This window comes from Vidua macroura, chromosome 20, assembly GCF_024509145.1.
Source record: "Vidua macroura isolate BioBank_ID:100142 chromosome 20, ASM2450914v1, whole genome shotgun sequence".
NCBI classification, from domain to species: domain Eukaryota; kingdom Metazoa; phylum Chordata; class Aves; order Passeriformes; family Viduidae; genus Vidua; species Vidua macroura.
The window spans coordinates 5,250,875-5,271,648 of NC_071590.1; the positions used below are offsets into that span (position 1 = coordinate 5,250,875).

Here is a 20,774-nt window from a genome sequence, read left to right on the forward strand (position 1 = left end):
TGCTGCAGGAAGGGACAAAGAGATCAAGTGATGTGGCACACGTGAAAATATGGAAAAAGGTGTTAGCTGCATGTCACTTTCCTTTTGCTTTTGAATTGGAACAATACCTTTTCCCAAAGATTGTGTGTAAAGCCTCTGAATCCTGTGTCAGAAAGGCTTGGAATGGAATCATTTTGCTTGTGCTCAGCTTCCTGTGATGACACCTGCCTTTCTCTCTGCTTGAGCGCTCTGCTTTGCACCTTGGATTCCCTGGTAGGAATCATAACATCTCTCTATATATTTACTTATTGGTGCTTAAAGCATATGCAGTGGTGGTTTTACTTGTAACTCTGGTTTTTGTCTCTTCAGTGTATCTTTAATTAGAAGTGCCTGCTGGCTTTCAGACATGCTCATCCCAGAGCCTTGCATCCAGAATGCGGTGCTACTTCTTCTCAAGCCTTGGTTAGTGCCAAATTATTTTAAGCAAAAACAGTAAAAAGGGAGAATCTCTTTTTAGATTTTGCCTTTGTTGAATATTGCTGCCAGAAATCCTGCATTTTTGTTTGAGCTGGCTTTATGTAATGGCTTCTCCATGGTATTACCATGGTGGCTGGGAAGCAGATGTGACCAAGTGCAAGTGGTGTTTGTGTTTAGTTCCCCTGTACATATCTGAGGGCTTTAGAGCTGGATAACTTCTGACCTGCCAGATCCATATCCCCACTGCCCCCCAGGTTAGAGATCTGCATGGAACTGTTTTCTGCTCAATCTCCACAGGGGCAGGTGCTGCAAGTTGTGGCAGCATTTCATTCAGATGGAGGATCCATTTTCCCTGTGGAGAGATTGGTTATGAGCATTGCTTCACATGAATCCCCCTTAGGGCAGGCAAACCCTGTGGATACTGTGTTGTAGGATGAGCCACAAAAACGTGAGGGTTATTTTATGGGTGGAGAAAACTGAGAGTCTCACAAATAAAGATGTTCTGCCTCTGAGCTTATGAGGCCTTTGAGCTGAGTAAATGCTGCTCTGCAGTAAGCAGAGCAGATGCTGCGGAGTGAGGACATGCTTCCCTCAGCCATGAGGAAGGTGAACTCGAGTTTGTCTTGGTGATTGAACAAATTCAGGTTGTGTGGCCTCATCCTGCCTGCCTAAGATGCCTGCGCTGAATTATTCATGCTGTGTTTTCTGGGAATGCTGAGTTTGAAATCCATAAACAGCAAAGAGAGCATGTTGGTGAAGGTGGCATCTGCCTCACGCTCTGTCTCGCCGGGGTGGCTGAGTGTAGCAGTAGGAGCTGCATTTGGTAGGTGTAGCTGTGAATTCCCATAAACACTCTGTTGTGGTTGTTCGTGGCAGTAGGAGCTCGTTGAGAATACAAAACACTTCAAAGGAAGGTTTCAAGGGATGTTTCTTCATTTAGAATAAAATGCAAATACTACGTGACCTCAAAACGGGGAAAACCTAATCCATGGAGTAGAAAAGGGGAAGTGCTCCTGTGCATAGTAAAATCAGGAACAGCTCTACAACTGATTGCTATTCCAAATAGGGCACCAAGAAAGCAGTAATAACTTACAGGCTTGAAACTGCCAAGGAGTTTGACCTGCTTACACTAAATTCGTGCTCCGAGTTCTTTTCTAGAGGAGTCCCTCTCCTTTCTCTGATGGAGATTAACCCTCAAGGGCTAAAGTTGCTGTGTACATGTGTTTGTGCAAATGTGGGAGCCTAAGAGACAGCAGTGTTAGTGCTGAATCCGAGCAGGGGTGTTCCTGCTCTCAGAGGTGAAAAGCACACTCAGGATAACATGTATCATCTGTCTCTTTATTAGGTTGTTAAGAATTGTTTTCCTTTGTTCCCTCCCCCAGGCAGAATGGAATTCAGGAAGATGGGATTACCCTGTTATAAAGCTGACCCATTGTGCTGCCTTTCAGCATTTTCTTTATCTCATTTCCAGGGAAGGAACTCCCTCTCTTTCCCATAAGGCTGTCCCTATCCTTTTGATGGGTTTATACAGGATTTCCTGCTGAGTCAATAGCGGAGGAGTGCAGGGAGATAGCAGTCGGGATTCATTCGCAGGGAGCCTGTGCTCAGCCGGAGGAGGTTCAGCCCGGCGGAGGCAGAGCAGCGCTGCCTTTTGACTTATGTAAGTGGCGACTTTTTGCTGTATAATTAATAATTGTAATAAAAGCACATTTGCATCCCATTGCACCAATACCTTCTCTGTGGCAAGATTTAGAGATAACGCAAGGTCCAGACCCACTAACATCTTTACCAGCGGGTGGGTTTCAGCCCGACTGCGACTTTAGGGACCCGCAGACGCTTTTTTCCCCCTACAGATGCATGCTCACAGCGGGACCCCCGAGCGCTGCGGGAACGGCTCCGTGCCGGGGGGATGCCCTTTCCCTGTAACCGCTGAGTCCATCCCTGTTTCGTGAGACCCCCGGACCCCCCAAACGCCTCCCCGGTGGGCGCAGGGGGCGAGCGCGGCCCCGGTTCCCGGGAGGGGCGGGGGGCGCCGGCTGCGGCAGGGCGGGGGTCGCGTCCCCAGGCCCCGCCCCCGCTGCTGAGGGGGCGTGGCCAGCCCGACCGCGGGCCAATGAGCGGGCGGTCACGTGCGGGGGCGTGGCGGCGCTGCCCCCCCGTTTCCTGCGGGTCACGTGGCCGGTGCCCGGCGTTGCCGTGGCAGCGGCGGAGGCGGCTCCGGCTCCGGCTCCCGATCCCGCTCCGGCTCCCGATCCCGCTCCGGCTCCCGGTCCCGCTCCGGCTCCCGATCCCGCTCCGGCTCCCGGTCCCGCTCCGGCTCCCGATCCCGATCCCGGTCCCTCTCCCGGGGCTCCCGCCACGGCCCCCGGACAGCAGCGCGGTGAGACACGGCCCACCCCGGGGCCGCATCCCGCCCGCAGGGGGCTCATCCCCAGCGGGGCCCGCGCTCCGGGGCAGCGGGCGGCTTCCCCTCCTCAGGCGTGTTTGGGGAGTGGCGGGCTCGTCCTGCAGAGGTGGGAGCACCTCCCGCCCGCGGGGCTCCGGGAGGAGGGGGCTCGTCCTGCCCGGGGTGCTGGGGGGAGTTGGTTTTATCCTGCCTGAACAGGGATTCCCCTGCCCGGGGCGGTGCGGGGGGGACGCGCCTCGTCCTGCCCGGCCAGGGGCAATCCCGTGCCGGGATGCTGGTGGCGGAATGTCCGTCTCATCCTGCCTAGCTGGGAGCAATCCCCTGCACCTGGAGGGAGGGGGTGAATGGGAAGGGTCCGTCCTGGGCAGAGAAGGGGGTCCCGTCCTGTCCGGCGGTGCTTCGGAGGTGCCGTGGGATGCGGAAGGCAGGCCAGCTCCCGCGGGATGTATCCGGACAGGGATGCTCTCGATGGAGTGCTGTAGGGGAGACATCTCCAGCATACGGTGCAGGAAAGACCCTGGCCCAGGGTGCTTTTGGAAGACGAGATCGAGGGGTTGGGTCCCATCCTGCCTGAGGAGTTGTGGAGGATCCTTGGGATGCTGGATCAGGATGCACTGGTAGGAGGTTGTGTCCTGCCTAGGAAAGATCTTCTGTCCAGGTTGTCTTTAGAGGGAAAGGTCCTCGCTGGGAGTGGGACTCATCCTGGCTTGAGGGATCCCCTGTCTGAGGCTGCTGTGTGGGATCGCCTCCTGCCCAGGGTGTGCTGAGGGTGGCTGGGAAGGAGGATCCCTGTGAGGAGGATCCCTGTGAGGAGGATCCCAGCTGTGGCGGTGGGACCAGGGGGTCCCAGGGAGGTGATCCCCTGCTGCCACCAGGGTGGTCACAGCTGTGGGGTGTTCGCACCCTGCCTGGGTACTCTGACACCCCAGGAGGGCTGCTCGGAGGAGTCCCAAGCCAGAAGAGAACATAGGAAGGGGTTTCCCATGGCAAAGACGTGTCAAAAGGCTTGAGCTCATCCGGGTGGAGTAACAGGGCTTGGGATTTGGCTTAGCCATGGCCTGCAGGGGCTTGAACAATGTTAGACAGGAAAGAAAGAGACTGGCACAAAGCCACAGATCAGTCTAGGGGTGTGGGGCAGAAACCTGGGACTGAGGAGGGGGCTGGCATCCCGACACCAGGCAGAGGAGCTGCCAGTGCAGCGCTCTGTGGGTGACTGAGCAGGGCAGTGGTGGGAGGGGACCCGCTCCGGCCCCGCTGGTGTCGGCTTCATTCCCAGCTGTGGAGAAATCCCCACACTGAGATGGGAGGAGGCAAAGGCTTTCACTTTTGCAAAGGACAGCACTTGGCAGGTTAAGAAAATCCACATAAGGGAGCAATCACAGAGAGCTTTCTGTCTTCCAGTGCGAGATGAAGTGGGGTCAGATGCGTTGGTGGTGCAGTGGAAGTGAGTGAAGACACAGCTGGGATGGACTTTGCCAGGGCTGCCTGAGGAAAAGGTCTCCTGGAGAATTCCTCATTCCCCATCGAGAACTCAACAGCCCTGTGCAGTCAAATCCTGTAGGATAGTTATTTCTGTAAGAACAAGTATTCTAAACCTTTAACTTTGCAAGGCAGGAAGGTGAAATCTCTAGAATAAGCCTCCCCTGATGAAGATGACAGACTGAAAAGTATTTCCAGAGTAAATCTGCTCCAGCAACAGCACATGTAAAATGCTTCTTTGGTCTTGTGTTTCAGCCCTTGGAGCCTTCCACCCAGTCCCTCCATGTCCATAGCCAGCAAGGTGAGTTTGACATCCTGGCACTGCTTGTTTGGGTTACATTTGTGTTTATGGATTTCATTCTGAAGCTGTTTACTTATTTGAGAACATCTCTTGAGCTGCTCCAGAGAGAAAAATTCAGCCTTGTGGTATTTTTAGCTTATTTTTCTAAGGGAAGAAGCAGATGTGATTGGGTTCTCTTGCCCTCTCTCTGTAACCTCTGAATTCATTTGTCTTTTTAATGGAATTTGTCCCAGGGGTCAAAGTTTCCTACATAGAAAGTTCCTAAGTATTTTATGAAATTAAATGGCAGAGTAGAGGCCATCACTGTCCCAGCTGGGGACAGAGGGAGTGAATTCACTCCATGCTATACATTGCAGGATCCACACAGGATGTTGTCACAGGAAACAGCTTCATAATTTTGCTGCTCACAGATTGTTTCTTCCTCCAATCCTCCCAGGAGGCTTTTTTATTCTGTAAAATAGGTGATTCCTGCCTGTTCTGGAAACACAGATCAAGCAGGAAGGTTTGTCCCTGTTATTGTTTCTCTTCTTGTTTTTATTATGGCCTGGATATTCTAGTGGGCCTTTCTTTTTTGTTTATTTGTTTGGGTTTTTTTGTTGGTTTTTTTTGTTGTTTTATTTTTTTGCTACTTTTAAATATTTTGAAAATTCCTGAGCAGGTCAGAAGCCTTCCTGGGGTGTTCCAGGGGCTGTAATAATGGCCTTGTCAAAAGCTGCCCAGGAATCATCCTGTGCTGCCATCCTTGTTATGTCTGAGGAGACTGGAACCTGAAAGCCCCCCCATGTTCAGGAGGGACAATCTTGGACCTGCAGTGCTTTATTTGCTATTCTTTGTTATTGTGCCTGAAACAGCTTCCTTCCCTTTTAGTAACAGCATTCAGAGTTGTGGGCAGTTGATGTCCTTTTGATGTTTGCCACTTCTCCAAGTCTCCCAGCAGTCAGGGCTGTCCCCACATGGCCCCAGTTCTTGGGGAGTTGAGGGGACACAGGCGGGCTGAAAGGTGCTTGAGACCTTGAGAGGTGGTGCTGGGACTAATTAGTGCCACACCAGGTGTGACTCTGGGCAGCATCTCCTCCTCCTGGGAGCTGGTGAGTGTTTCATGGCCAGAAGGTGCAGCTCTGGTGTCGCAGTGCTCAGTGAGTGAGGGGATTAAACAAGGAATCGTGGTTTCCATTCTTTTGAAGGCCGACTTAGTTTCAGGTGTCTGTCAGAGTTGAGACGTTTTTGCACAAAGCATTCCATGGATGTTGTCTGGGGATCACCAGAGCCATTTGGCAGCAGCCTGGGGACATGGTGCTGTAAGCTTCCACCACCTCAAGTTCTCTTGCTGCTTTCATGCATCTGTCAATGTAATCCCTTGAATCTGAAGATGATGGAATTTCCTGGAAGCAGCTTGCTTTCCCCTTGGAATTGCCTTTTCCTTGCCCTCTGCTCAGAGCCACTGGTGGAAGTAAGGGAACAGGATTCTTGGTCAGATATGGCTGATAAATGTAGTGTGAGCAGCTCAGGAAATTTAACTTCCCACTGCAAAAGCTTGGGAAGTTCATTAGTTAACCCTACACAGCGTTCAGCTCTGTGATTTTTAGGGGAGAACTGTGCCCGTCTAAACTGAGCTTTGATGAGCAATGATTGAACTGAGAAAAACTGCTGTGCTGGTTTGAAAATAAACCAGGGAAGACATTAACCCCCACACAAATACCTTGAGACAGACTTCAGGTCGGAGTTACGATTGAATAGAAATATTGTAGTAGATGGAATTATACAGAAAAACTGGCTTTAACCCACGAAGTCAGAGTACAACCTGGCCCGTGTTGGACAGGGTGGTGGTTGCAGTCTGATTAAGCAGTGGTTGCAGTCCTCTCAAAAGCAGCGGTCCTGTGGATGCTCTGGTTCTCCTGTGGAAGTTCGGGTCCTCCCCTGGATGTCGGTGGTGGTGGTGTTCATGTCCCCACACTGCCCAGATTACATACGGGCAGATTCAGGCGGGAAGGTTCAGCGCCTCCCCCAGAGCCAGGAATTTCACAATGGAATGATGTGATCCTATGAGTCACGGGATATTCTGGGGAGTCCTTTATGGCCCTTACAGCTGCCCATTGGTGCCCTTGAGCCATTATGGCCCGTTGGCAGGGATGATCCCCTGGGCTGGGTGTAGCTATCACGGCTGAGTTAAGCAATTTGCGAAGACAATGAAACACCACCCTGCCATGCAGGGTTTGCCTCCTTCCCTTATCTAACACCCAGCTTGCAGCCTGGGGGGTCGGGTGTGCCCCGTGCAGCTCCTGCAAACGGCCATTTACAGTTCATCGGGAATAATGTAGATGGGAATAGAATACCCAGTTTGGTTACACCCCACATTGTAACCCAGGAGGAATGGTTTCCAAGGAAGGAGTAAGAAGTGACTCCCTCAACTGGTGTTTGATACTCTAAGGAGGTGCATTTGGAGCCAGCCTGTGATGCACTGGGAAATGGACTGTCAAATCAAAACAAAGATAAGATGGGGGTGACGTGTGTTTATGTAAAACAATTTTTTATGAGCGAGAAGGAATTAAAGGGCAAAGTTGAGGTGCCTGCTCTGAAATGAAAATCCAGGTGGTGTGCAGCCTTCCTGAATTCCTGCTGGAATAGTTCCTGGCTGTACCTTTGTAATCTTTCCTAGTTCTCGTTGTCATTTTTGGCAGTTCTGGATGGTCCTTTCTCAGTTCTGAATTCCAAGTGTGATGTTATTTGGTCCATCATTTTCCACTGACTAAGGGCAACTTTGTTCAACTGCAGCTTTTCCAGTAGTTAATGCTCATCCTGTCCACCACCCCCTCTTGAACATGACTGTTTTGTTCCCTCAGCATTTCTCTCATCATGAGTTCTGAATTAAACGTTCCGGTGGATCCTTCCACTCCTGCTTGCTGCTCTGAGCCTGGCACAAAGGGCATGGATTATCGGGACTGGGTCCGGCGCAGCTACCTGGAATTGGTCACGTCCAACCACCACTCCGTGCAAGCCCTTTCCTGGAGAAAGTTGTACCTGAGCCGAGCCAAACTGAAAGCCTCCAGCAGAACCTCTGCTCTGCTCTCTGGATTTGCGATGGTAATGTGTGTTTGATAGCTTTTTGAATTGTGAAGGTTTTTGGGTTGCCTCAAATCAACTATTAATCAGTGTTTTCCTCCTGGGAAGAAGCAGGGAGTTGTTTCCTGAAGAGACAGGAGGCATCTGCCTGGGGGCTTCTGTTTGGCTGCTGCTGCAAAGTTTGAGGCTGGCTCTGCTCTCTCACTGCAGCAGGGATACATGAGCTGTCTAACAGCCAACCCACACACTCCCAAATCAGCCCTTTAAAAATCCTAATCCCCTACCTGCAAGTGATCCTAAGGGCTCCAGCAGCATTGCTAAACAATCCAGGAGCTCCTTTGGCCCCGAGGCTGTCCGGTGCTGGCTGCCCTCATGGGAGGCTGCTCTTGGGTGTGGAGCACTTTCAGGCCCCTGTGGTTGCTGCGGTCCTGAACGTTATTTTAATTTCTCTGCGTGTTTTCTCAGGTCACGGTGTCTAAAATAAGGTGGAGGTTGGGTCACAGTCTGCCAAAGTGAAGTTTGCATAGCGGGAGCAGGGAGATCGTGTTCTACCACAGAGGTGTGAGAAGAGGCCCTGAGCCTCAGACCCGGTGTCAGAGGGCTCTGCAGCCTGCAGGGAGCCAAACCTGGTGTATTTTTGTCAGTGCTGCCTATTGGAAGTAATCCCTGGTGCTTGCTTTCTGCTGTGCAGCACTTGGGTGTTCTTTGGGAGTGATTTGCATAGGTCAGAACCATGTCAGGGGTGAGCAAATAAAAAAAGCTGAGACAGTCAGTGGTCCAGTGCTCAGGCCTGTCTGAGCTGTGTATGAAACACCACCATGTCAGTGTGAGCCCCTTTGTCTCCCCTCAGCTTTTGCTTACTGTGAGTGAGAATTGAAACCAGTTTGGGGGAGGTTTCCTGTTGAGGAAGTGGGCAGGCCTGGCTGTTCCCGAGGTCTGTCGGCAGAGGGGCAGAGGGCAGCGCCTGGGTGGCGTGGGACATGATGTGAAGATGTTTCATCCCGCAGCTCAGAAGCTGGGAGGGAAAGACAGATCTCAGGAACTTTCCAGATCACTTTTTTTTTGTTTTATTTTAGCTTCTTCCGCTGCTTTTTCCTCCCCCAGCCCCCCAGACCATGAATCATCCATAATATTAAAACAGCCTGGGATGATGAAGTTGGTCACCCAAAGTGAAGCTGGAAAGCTGCAGGCGGGGGTTTCAGTGGGAGCAGGCTGGAGTGGAGACAGGGTGCTCAATTGCTTTGTCATTGCTCTCCACTCACTGGCTGTGTGCAAAAGATGCTCTTAAAAGCTTTCCACAAGGTCTGTGTTGGTTTGTAACCAAACTTGTGTGCTGCAGGGGCAGAAGGTCCTTCCTGTTTTCGAGAAAGCCGGGTGCTGTCCTGTAGACTTCTCTCATGCAGGAGTTTTCTTACTCTAAAAAGCCTCTCACGTGCATGCCCTGTGTGCCTCTGGTTACTGGAGTTCTGTTGTGACTGTTGTCTTCAACACGATTATTAAATGAACATTTTGTACTGTTGGGGACTGATCCATCAGCGTGGTCCCACAAGGTGTCCCTGCTGGGGTGTGCTGTCACTGGCACCACTGGGACTCGGGGGCTTGGAGGCCACCCACACTGCAGGGCTGAACCACATCTCTGAAAACAAACCACGCTTTCTCAACTCTTACAGCAGAAAGTTACTGAAAGTCCTTGGCAAACACACTAAATTAACCACTGGTTTTACATTTTCTTTGAACTCTTTAAAGTGCAGTTGAATATACACCGGTATAAGTAGTGTTAATTATGCTCACCACCCTAACATAAGAAATAGACCTGAAATCAATTACTAAGAAATAAAATCTCTTGCAATAAGGAATTCTCTTTATAAGCAAGCTTTTTCCCAGCTGATTGGAAAGCTGAGGTGTTTGTTCCTCCTGGGTTATTTCTCCACAGGTACGCAGGAGATTAGTACACGGATGTTTACTCTCTAATAAGAGCACCTCTTTGGCTATTGATGAAAGAAGAGAAGTTATTTAGAGATAAATATGTGTAGACGTGGCACTTAGGGACACGGTTTAGTGCTGGACTTGGCAGTGCTGGTGTAATGGCTGGATTCTGTGATTTTAAAGGTGTTTTCCAGTCTGAACGATTCCGTGATTCTATTAAACAGTTTCCCCAAAGCCTCGAGTTCATTTGACTAGGTAAACAAATGTCATCCAGGGCTTGGCTATTGCTTTATTTACTTCCCTGTCAGTGTGTTTGATGCAAGCTAGCTCCATATTGGCTGAAATTATTGCAGGCTGATGGATATTTAATCAACAGGCCATGGCTCTGATCCAGCTCCTTCTGGACAGGGACAGGCTGCAGAATAATGCAAACCTTCCTTGTTACAATCTCTGGTATTTCTGGCAGAGCACTGGGACAGGTCAGGAGGATGTGGGTCATTCCAGTGCCAGGTCTGCTTGGAGGTGGGCTGTAGGGCAGCTCAATCTGCTCCAAGGAGGCTGCAAATAAAGGAAATTCAGAGGGAGCTTAGGAAACCTCCTTAATAATTCTCCTGATGGAAATAAGACCTATTACTGCTAATCCATCTTCTCAATACTTATCCAATTGCTACAGGATATGTGTTTGATTGAAAAAAAAAACAAACCAAAACAAAAACCCTGACAGGTCTACTGGAGTGGTTGTTTTTACAGTCTGCCAAACCATCTGTGTGAATGTGTCACGGTTTATGTTAAGCCATTTGTCATCCTTTTGCTTGATATTATCCGTCTTGGTCTAAATTCCTCAAAATGAAGAATATCCTTGTTGTGGACAGACTGAGCTATACTGGTCTAAACCCCACCATCATTGCATGTAATTTAACTGCAGTCTAATTCTAAAATGTTGTGAGCCCTTGATCCTGTAATTCTGGAGTTCAGCTGGGTTATTCTCAAGCTTAAAATTAAGCCTGTGCTGAAATATTCTATGGCTTGGCAGAGAGCTCAGCCTTGCAAAGTTGCTTCTGGGAAGAGGTTAAAATAAAGGGGGCTATTACATGGAAGAGTATAATTGTATCAAACATGACATATTAATAGTTTTACAGGCTAGACAGCTTATTTAATGATTTTTTAAATGGGTTATGTCAGCTTGTCCTCTTTCTTTTATCCCGGTCAGGAAATGACATGACAGCCTGTGCTGGGTAAAGCAGTAAGAGCTCACTCACCTTTTCAGTACTTGTTTGGGTTAAATGAACTGTTTTTCTGCCTTGCTGCCCTATCTGGATTGTTGGTGTTTTTCACTGAAATACCTCTTACTGAGCCATCAGTCGGTGTTAAAAATTCATCACATTGCACAGCTGAAGCTCGCCCTGGGGAATAGGTTAGTCTGGGAGGAAACATCCAATTAGCTGAAAAGTGCTGCTCATGTGAAGGATAACAAGCAGAAATTGATATGTTGACATCAGCCAGGCTTTCAGCTTTAATATAAAGCTATAAATTGGACATGCAGGTACAATTCCCATTCAGCTGTATCTCTGGGTATTACAGCACCCCATAATGAACAATGTACCTGCAGGTTTTCCTGGCTGATGGGGTGTGACTGGCAACCACAGTGCTGTACAAATTCATTGTACAGTGAAGCAGAGAATGTCTGATCTCCTCCCTCTCAAATCAATATAAGGGGAACTGCAAAGGGAACATACACAAGGCAACGTGAAATCTGTTCTGTTTAAATTGACCTTGCAGTTGATAGTGAAGCCAGTCCTGTGTTAGGATTTTCTCTGCTATACAGCAAGAACTACTGTACTGTTTACTACTGTAAACTGCAACCAGGAGCAGATAAAAACAAACAAAGGTAAAATCCTGTCATGTTCATGATCAGAACAGAAGGCTGGGAATGCCCAAGAACTGTCACAGTAATTTTTGTATCTTTAATGTCTTAAAAAGTTGATGTAGCTATAAAATCCAGACTTGTAGAGATTGACCATTTTCCACACATGTTGTATCTTGCTTGCTGGTAAATGTGTTCAGACTTGACTGTCATCTGATGGGTTTTAGAGCAAATGTAGGTAAGGCAGCAGTCATGCCAGCTGGTTTCCATTCCCTTTAATCCTTTTCAGGGCTTCCAGCAGGGACAACATGAGCATATCCCTAATCTTCCAGTGCCTAAGTAATATTATGAACAAGTAATGCCAGAGCAAGTGGTGCAGGTGATTATACAGAGCCTGAAATGGCTGCTCAGGGGAGTCTCATGTGAAGTCTGGATAACATGATCATGAGTCAGTTCTGCAAAATCCTTCTGTGTCCCAGAATCAAGTGCAGATTTGAAACTTTGCCTTCTCATGATGTTCTTTAGAGGGGCTTCTTTCCAGCAAGCTGTGCTGTGCTGGAGCAGCAGGTCAGCTGGGATCACCAGAGGTTTTCCTTGCTGCCAAGAAAGTTAACTTCTCTGCAAATCATGAAGAGCAGCTGCAGATGCAAGCCAGCTGCTAGAGAGAAATGTTTGATAATCTTGTCCACTGCTTTTGTGTCTTTTCTCAGAAGAAAGTTTGTGCTGTCCTTTCAGGGATGCCACCACACAGAAGTACTGGTTTGCTTCACAGGTAGCTTAATGGTAAAAATTCTTAAGCTAAACCAGTTAACAGGACTCCAGTTCTGTTCTCAAAAGAGCCTCCTGCTCTCTTGCACATATTCTGCTTAAGCTTTATTTGATTAAAGTAAAAATAACTTTAGAGACCTGCTGTGTGATAGCTCTTGTTTTGGGAAGCAGACTCCTGAGTTGCTGAGCACACCCACAAGCCAGTAGCTGTCCACTTCTGCTGGGTGTATCACTGAGTTATTACCTCTCCAGGGAGAAATTTGAGGATATAAATAACTTAAAAGTTATTTATCTGGGCGTATTTGTAATAAAAACAAGCATAAACTGTCCTGAGAGTAGAAGGCAGTTATTTTAACTATGGGCTAACTTAAGTTGTAAAGTAGCTTGTGTGCTTCCCATGGTGGGTAGTGAAACCTGGCTGGCCACTGGCCAGAGGAGCTGCTTGGCTTTGCTTTTCTTTGCATGCCTGAAGTTGAAACTTCCTGTGCTGCAGCCGCAAGGAAGGAGTGGCACTAGAGGGTGTGATGGTGGGTTATAGCAGGCTGTTAGCTGCCTCTCAGCCCCACGTGGCATCTAATGAGCTCTTTCTGTTGTGTGCTGGGTTTGGGGCAGTTCCTGTGGCTAGTGGTGGCAAGGAGAGACGTGTTGTTTGAGAAAACCACGGTCTCAGAAGGGCCACAGCACAGGCGGTGTGTGTGTCCTCGTGGGTGACAGCAGTGATCTATCTGGGCTGCCATTCCAAAAAAGCTCTGGAGGGTGTACTTGACCTTAGTGTTCTTCCTGAATCAAGATGCTTTCCTGGCTGAAAGCCTTGAGAAGAGGAAAGCCAGCAGCTGTTGACAAGCTCTTTGTTCCTTCCCCAGGTGGCCATGGTGGAAGTGCAGCTGGAGGTGCAGTACAAGTACCCCCAGATGCTGCTGATCGCCTTCAGCGCCTGCACGACGGTGCTGGTGGCCGTTCACCTCTTCGCCCTCCTCATCAGCACCTGCATCCTGCCCAACGTGGAGGCCGTGAGCAACATCCACAACCTGAACTCCATCAGCGAGTCCCCGCACGAGCGCATGCACCCCTACATCGAGCTGGCCTGGGGCTTCTCCACCGTCCTGGGAATCCTCCTTTTCCTTGCCGAAGTCGTGCTCCTGTGCTGGATAAAATTCCTGCCAGTGGGCTCCATCCTGAAAAACGAGACCACCAACGTGGAGAAGCCCAGCAGCCACGCGGGGTGGCAGTCAGCACTGGTGTCCACCATCATCATGGTCCCTGTGGGTCTGATTTTTGTCGTCTTCACCATCCACTTCTACCGCTCCTTGGTGCGGCACAAAACGGAGCGGCACAACCGCGAGATCGAGGAGCTCCACAAACTGAAAGTGCAGCTGGATGGGCATGACAGAGGCATGCAGGTGGTGTGACAGAGCCTGCACACAGCTCAGCCAGGGCTGAGAGCAAAATACCTGGTCTGCTGCTTGGTGAGACGCACCAGGGATGGATTTTCTTGAGGCTTAAATCTGTAAATGCTACTTGCCTGCCATTTCTAGCTGTGGGTTCTTGTGCTGTTCCACGTGCTGGGGGCTCTGCCGTGGTTCTGGTCCCACACACTTGGTACTTAAGTTGACACTGCCATGGTGTTCAAGGTCAAAACTTTATCTACCTTAACACTGGTAGCCAAAAATCTGTATTTTTTACAAATGCAATATTCCATTGCCAAAAGTGAAACTGCATCGGCTGTCCCAAAAGCCTGTGTGTGTGTGTATGTGTGTGTAGGACCTGTCTTACATGTCAGAACTCCCTGGCTGTCAGTGCAGCCACAATTAACTGGCAGCTCGTTCCTAGAGCAGAGCTGATTAATGTGGGTACCTGCAGCTGACTCAAGGACATGCAGGAAAGCACAACAGAAACTGAGAATGTTGATCACCATTGTTCCAAAGCAAGTATTCTGTAAATACATAACCAGAAAGAAAACAGCCTTAGCTTTTATGTTCTTTTCTTGCTGTTCTTCACTATATTTTTACAGCTTGGGATGTAGAATTTTGAATTGCAGGAGGCTGGGAAGTTCTCTCGCATTTTCTTCAGTGGCATCTGTCACCTTAGGTTGGGTAAGTGCCAAGATCGTGTTTTTTCCCAGTAAGAGGCAGGAGTGCCCAGGGAAGGCTTACAGGTGTTTTAGATTTAACAAGGACATTCTTAAAACGGAACAGTGACAGGGAATTTAATGAGGCAAGACTTTGAAGGACTAACCAAAGCAAGTTTCAAGGAGGTAAAGGAGTGACAGCAAGTATTGTAGAAATCTGCCAGTGTCTTCTTCATTTGTGCATTGCTGTGATGCCTTTTGCCTGGTTTGCTGGAGAGAACAAGCCCAGTCCTGTGTTATTTCATCATTTGGGGCTTTGTTGTTTTTTTGTTTTTTTCCTTTTTTTAATTGGCTGTAGCATTTTTCTGTCAGAAATGAATGCTTCCTTCTCCCTCCACCAAAGCAGACAACTCCTCTGGTGGAACCTGGAGCAGTCCTGGTGAGCCTGAGTGAGCTGGATCTGGCAGGAATGCTGTGTGCCATTAAAGAGCTATCCCTTTCCTTTGAGCTCATTTCTTTTTTCAGCAGCTGAGACAATGACACTTGCATGTCTGTGTTGCTTAGCAAGGGAAGCTTGTAAATTCCATAGCATCCTCGTGGGTGAAAACTTCTGTACAAAAAAACACCCGATTTTATTAATTTTGGTAACTTTGTGGAGAGGAAAAAGTGTTTTGCAGTCATCAGCTCTTTTAAGGGAAAGTCAGGTTTTCTGACACACAGGGCTGCAAGAAGCATAAGCACATTTTCTTGGCCCTGATCCTGTGCTAGTTTCCTCCTCTGCACTCCAAAACTGCAGTTTCAGAGTCTCTGAGGCCTTGTAGGTTTCTGAAATCATTAAGGATGTTTATAATGTTCTATTTAACCCTTATTCCACTGGGATTTCAGGCAGTGTAGAGAGTACACACAAACCCCAGGGCAGCAGGGTGAGACTATCCCAATACTCCTCTCTGTCAAGGGCCTTGGGAAACCACCTCTCATCTCTCTTGTTTACATGGGAATGTGAGCATTGCTGAACAAGTTGCTTAGCACTGTGTCTGTGGCTTTCATCTGCTGTTCTTGCTGCAGTTGGCATGTACCATATTGGCTGATGTGCAGCAAAGAAAATAGTCTTTGTGTGCTAAATGACTAATCTGTACTCATCTGCATATGCAAAAAACAAGGAGTGTCCTCCAGGAAGTGGGGTGGTCGTGAAATTCATACGAACTCCCCAGGACTCTGCCCTTTCTCCCTCCTCTTTTTACCATAATAAAAATTAAAAGGTTTATACAACAGAATCAGAGTTGAGTTTTCTGCCAAGTGCTACACGTGTCAGCTCCTCTACCAACAGAATTTCTGTTGAGAGGCCAGGGCCAGACCAGATGGGATGAATCTCTCATCTGTACTTTGCACTCTCCTTTAGCATCAGTAATAGTAGGACCTGTGTGCTGAGGGGCTCAGAAGGCTCTCAAGGAAAGTATTGCACCATTTTGGCAATATATTTTTTAAAAGCTTCCCCCTGTGCATACAGTGCTGCAAAAGCAATGCAGCTTGTCTGGAAACAGCCAGATCGTTAATTTAATTTTTTGCAAATGCAATAAACTTAGGCAAATTGAGAAAAGCAGCAGAAACTGCTCTGATTTTGTAGAATAACTCGTTCAGGTTTGGGTGGGATTGCATTCAAGATCAATCTCAAGTCAGTGCATCTGTGACTGGAGTTGGGACCACCTTACTCCAGGGGTGAGTCTGAGGTACAGTTTGGGATGGTGTTCCAAGGGCAAATGCTCCTAAAACAGAGTAATAACTTGCTTCCCTGTCTTTGCTTGCAGCTGTTTCTTGTGTCTCTCTGGGCACTGAGTTCTCCCTTCCACGAGAAGCTCATGGGGGTATTTTTGCTCTTTGATTCTCAAGGTTACCCATCCACCTTCATGCTGTAACTCCTCTCCCTTCCCAACAACAGCACTTGCTTTTCTTGCTCCTGCCTCTCCTGCAATTTATTTACATTTCACCACTGTTGGGTCCAGACTTGTGTTGCAGAAATGTTACCTGTGGCACCAGGCACGGGAGTTCATCCATGAAGGAAGGAGTAGGGATGTTGTACTTGTCCAGCTGGGTGGTTCTGTGCTACAGCACCAGAAAATCCTCCTTGCTCCTGCTGCTGCCCCCGTGGCTGTCAGCAGGATTCCCGTCAGTCAAGCCAGCCTTTCCACACTGTCACTGCTGTCCCAACAGGGCTGCCAGCTCTCTGTGTCACATCTGGGTTTGTCTGGCTGTGCCTGGCCACGTCTGTCCTGTGCTGTCATCTCTCTGGGGTGTCTGTCGTTCCTGGAGTGTCCCAGGTTTTGTGTGGCTGCAATCCTGCAATACTTGCATGGAGATGCTTCTCCCAAGTGTTCCACCCTCAGCTGGGGACGAGTGTTGAGGATTTCCCCTGGTGTGTGTTGGCTTTCTGTGCCAACTTTGGGCTCTGGGCTGCTGCCCTAATTCTCAGCCCCCTTGGGCTGTGGCTCTCTGGACCAGCTATTGCCTTGTCTGAGCTATTTCTCCAATTTTTGCACTGGAGCTTAGCACAGGGACAGCCATGATCTTGCTTCAGATTATTTTTTTTTGGTCAGTTTTTGCCCAGCAGGAAAATGCCCTGCAGCTCTGCAGGAAAATGCAGAGCTGCAGGGACCCTACATGCCCACCCTAAAGCAGGGAAGGAACTCTCAAGGACAGGGGAGCAACAATTCTTTGTATCATTCCCGTGCACCAGCCTTGGAGGCAGTTCCTCTCTCCCTTTCCATCTTGGCAGGAGTAAAGAGGGGGCACGACCGCGAGCTGGAGGGAGCAGGATCGGGTTCTCCCTTTGCCGTATTCCCACTCTGTGATCTCCCTATTTTTAACATCGCCCCGGGGCCGGGCTGGCTCCCTGTTGCAGCGGAGAGGAGGCTCTGGGGGAGACTTTGTGACCGTGAGCGGTGGAGTCGTGTTGGATTTGAGCATGTGCCGGATGAAGGCGATACCCCCGGGCCGAGGGAGGGCTGCCCTAAGCGCTCACGTACCTGGAAGTGTTTCTGGAGAGCACTGGGGTGGGTGCAGCTGCAGAGAGAACATCCTTCCACATCCCTCCACATCCCTCCATATCCTTCCCCTCCACATCCTTCCGTTCCCTGCCTCTGGGATGTGGGGATGGGCAAGCCCAGGTTGCCTCGAGGTTACCTGGGCTGGGCTGGGGGATGGAGGTGCTCCTCCTGCCTTTCACAATGTGCTTTCTTTTCTTTTCCTGCCTTCAAACAAACAAAAGGCCTTGGAGTTTCCCTGCTGCTGTAGATTCCTTATCTTTTAAATCTCATTGCATCAACTGCTAAGGCGGCTTCCTCAACACCCCCTCAAGCTGCAATCAAATTCAGCTGGGCCAGGGGGGATACTTTCTGGTTAACTCACAGGTTCTCTCCTCTACAGCTATTTCAAAGCAGTTTCAGTTATTAAAATTGACTGGTGGATTTGGACAGTATTTCCCTGAATCCCTGTGTGTCCAGCTGGGAGGTTGCTTTCTGCCCAGAGGTGTGACAGCCATGAGTGCTAAGAGAAAAAAAAAAAAATCTGTATTTTAGCTTTGCCTATTCTTGTTTTACCTCTGCATGAACAATATTTAATGTAGAACAACGAATGTATCTCAGTTATTGTCCAGCTATGTGAGAGGAACTGGATAAACTTGCTCAGTTTTATGCTTCTTGGTGATTTCAGACTGATTTTTTGAAAGGCAGCTCAAGTCCTCCAGCATCTTATGGGTTAACTTGAGTTCTGCCTTTTTGAAAAAAGTTTGGTCAGATATTATCATTCTCCTTTTGCAATGCATAAGGAGGTAACAATTAGATGCACTTCCTTTTAATGAGGGTCTGGGTCTTGGCACGAGTTTTACAAGAAGTTTAGGGAGACAAGAAACTCCTATAACAGGAAGACCATTAAAGTTTGTCTTCTGTTAATAATATCAGCTTAGTGGACAAAATTGCTTTTAAGAGCTCATTAAGATGAAACCATCTTCATACCTTTCTCAGATTTCTATGGTACTTGACAGTAAATTGTTAATGTTTTGTAACACTGCAAAACAAGATTTTCTGGCTTGTTTGTTTGTTTCTTTCTTTGTTTTCTGGCTTTTTAGGAGAAAATGTACATAAAGTTTTAAGGAGTAATACTGAACAGATGAGTGTGCAATTGCATTTTGATCTAAGGATGATGCCCAAGAGGCTGTTTAACAGGTGAAAAATGTCAAAAGACTGGCACATGCCTGTGTAGTGACTAGATTAAGTTTTGGAATTCAAAAACACCAAGAAAAAGCCCTCACTTTTTGCCTCAGTATTTAATTATTTGCATATTTTCACATTTAAGATATCAGCTAGGAAGAGCTGGAATCTTCTGGCAAGAACAGCATCTTCCTGTATAGTTCAATCAAGGCAGAACAATTCAGCCAGCAAATGCAGAGCACAAGATGAACTAACACTGTGTAAGTTATTGTGGCAATCTGATTCATCAGAATCCATCATCTGCTTTCACTGTGGAGAGACTGGAGCAGCAGGGATGCACACAGAAAGTGTTTTAGCAGCCTGAGAGCACAATATAAATGTAAAATTGGAGCATTGGAAATTCGGGCCAAGCTTTAATGGCAACACTTGACTGCTGCAGTGTGGTGAGCAGAGAGCAGATCCTTGGAGAGGCTTGGAACTGAAGGGTGAGGAGGATCCAGGTGCAGTGTTTGCTCTCTCTGTGACAGCCCGTGCTGGGTTTCCTCCCTGGGTGGCTTTGCCAGGCTGGCAGGCTCCTCCTGCTTGGACAAAGCCCCTGTGGCCAGCAGCAGCTCCAGGTGCTGTCCTGGGAATATTCCACTCCCAACTGCTGAGCCCTGTGGATGCCAGGCTGCGGGAAAATGAGGAACTGCTGCTCTCAGCACACTCCCTGCTTTAGGGTTGGGCTGGAAGGGACTTTAATGATCCTGCAGTTCCTACCCCCTGCCATGTCTACCTTCCACTAGACCAGGTTGCTCCAGCCTGGCCTTGGACACTCCCAGGGATCCAGGAGCAGCCACAGTTTCTCTGGGCAACCTGTGCCAGGGCCTCCCCACCCTCGCAGGGAAGAATTTCTTCCAAATACCTAATCTAGATCTACCCTCTTCCAGTTGCAGCCTATGAGGAATTTCCTGGGACAGGGCTCGCTGTGAGCAGGCGTGGCCTGCCTGTGGTGTGTCTGTTTTTGCAAGAGGTTCCATCAGAGGGGATGTGCTGTGACTGCTGGAACTGCTGCTGGAGCTCCTTCAGGACACTCACCAGCCCACCTGGATGGAGGTTTGGAATTTGGGACTGCCCATGGGAGCCCTGCTGGAATTAGCACTAACTGAACCTGGCTTGTTGCAGCCCACAAAGGGCTCTGCTTGTATCTCTTGGCTTAAACTGATGAAAAATATCCTGATTGACCCATCTGATTCCTGGTACCTGTCCTGGGTGAAGAACTCCCTCCCCTGCAGAAAGGCAGAGGGCAGTGCCTGTGGCAGGAGTGCTCTGCTGTGCAGTGAATGCTGTGCAGGGCCGAGGAAGCACTTCTGGGGCAGAGCACAGCAGCGCGGGGACGCTGAGATCTGTCTGTCCCCTTTCCCTGCCAACCAAAGGCAGGCAGCACTGCCTGCTGGTGGCAGGGTGGTGTTTCCCTGCTGCAGGTGACACTGTGCTGAAGGGCTGCCATGGCGGCGCTGTGTTTATTAAAGGATCACGCTTCTTCCACAGCACAACTTCATTTTCAAGAGCACAGAAGTTTGTCCAGAGCAGACAGATGGCCTCAGATCAGCTTCTGCTGCAAATGACTACTTGAATCTTAGGTACGAGGCATGATTCAAACCTGACTGCTGGGGGTGCCAGGAAAATAAATGATAGCTGCCAGGGTTGCAGTCTGTTGCCCAGCTAATTCCCAAAATCAGACTCTTGCTACTGAGAGCTGACAGCAGGGTTCAGAGATGACAAATGATCAGAAAATAACACAGTCTGTGCAGGCCTTTGGTCTGATCTCTGTCCAAGCCCGAAGAGTCAGCACTGGCCCTCTGCAAATGCTGCTCTTTGGCCCCACAAGATACGGGTCACACATGGAATTTATGATTAATCCTCATTGTTAGAGCGTGGATCTTCAGTAAAGGATAATTGCTTTAATTAGTTCTCAGGGTTTTGTACTGTCTGTGGAGAGATACCTGCTTACCTTCCTCCCCTGATACCTGGTCTCTACAGGACCTGTCTGAGGTGGGTGAGGGGGGATAGTTGTACCCCCAGGGCTGGATGCAACATTCAAACCAGTCTGACAGTATCAAGTATGGAGCAGGAAAGCTTAAAATCTGTGCCAAGGGCTATTTGATACTTTGTTTAATGTTTCTAACTTTCTTAGGTTAATTTACGTGCTTAGGAACTGGTTGTTTGCTTTTTTGTTACAACACAGGTAATGGATGCAACCT

The 20,774-nt window shown here is 48.8% G+C and overlaps 1 protein-coding gene across 4 annotated transcripts; it reads left to right on the plus strand.

Annotated features, from left to right (window-relative positions):
• The first annotated feature begins 38 nt into the window (after nucleotides 1-38).
• ORAI2 (ORAI calcium release-activated calcium modulator 2) lies at nucleotides 39-16,937 on the plus strand. Of its 4 annotated transcripts, none has more exons than XM_053995691.1 (4): nucleotides 39-2,116; nucleotides 4,598-4,643; nucleotides 7,484-7,724; nucleotides 13,125-16,937. In XM_053995691.1, exons 3-4 carry the CDS (start codon nucleotides 7,497-7,499, stop codon nucleotides 13,668-13,670), a joined length of 774 nt encoding a protein of 257 aa, XP_053851666.1. In that variant the 5' UTR covers nucleotides 39-2,116; nucleotides 4,598-4,643; nucleotides 7,484-7,496; the 3' UTR covers nucleotides 13,671-16,937. The 4 variants fall into 4 exon arrangements, with proteins under 4 accessions (XP_053851666.1, XP_053851664.1, XP_053851665.1 ...); XM_053995689.1 differs by lacking the exon at nucleotides 39-2,116 and adding an exon at nucleotides 2,744-2,836; XM_053995690.1 differs by lacking the exon at nucleotides 39-2,116 and adding an exon at nucleotides 2,863-2,969.
• Nucleotides 16,938-20,774: the final 3,837 nt, after the last annotated feature.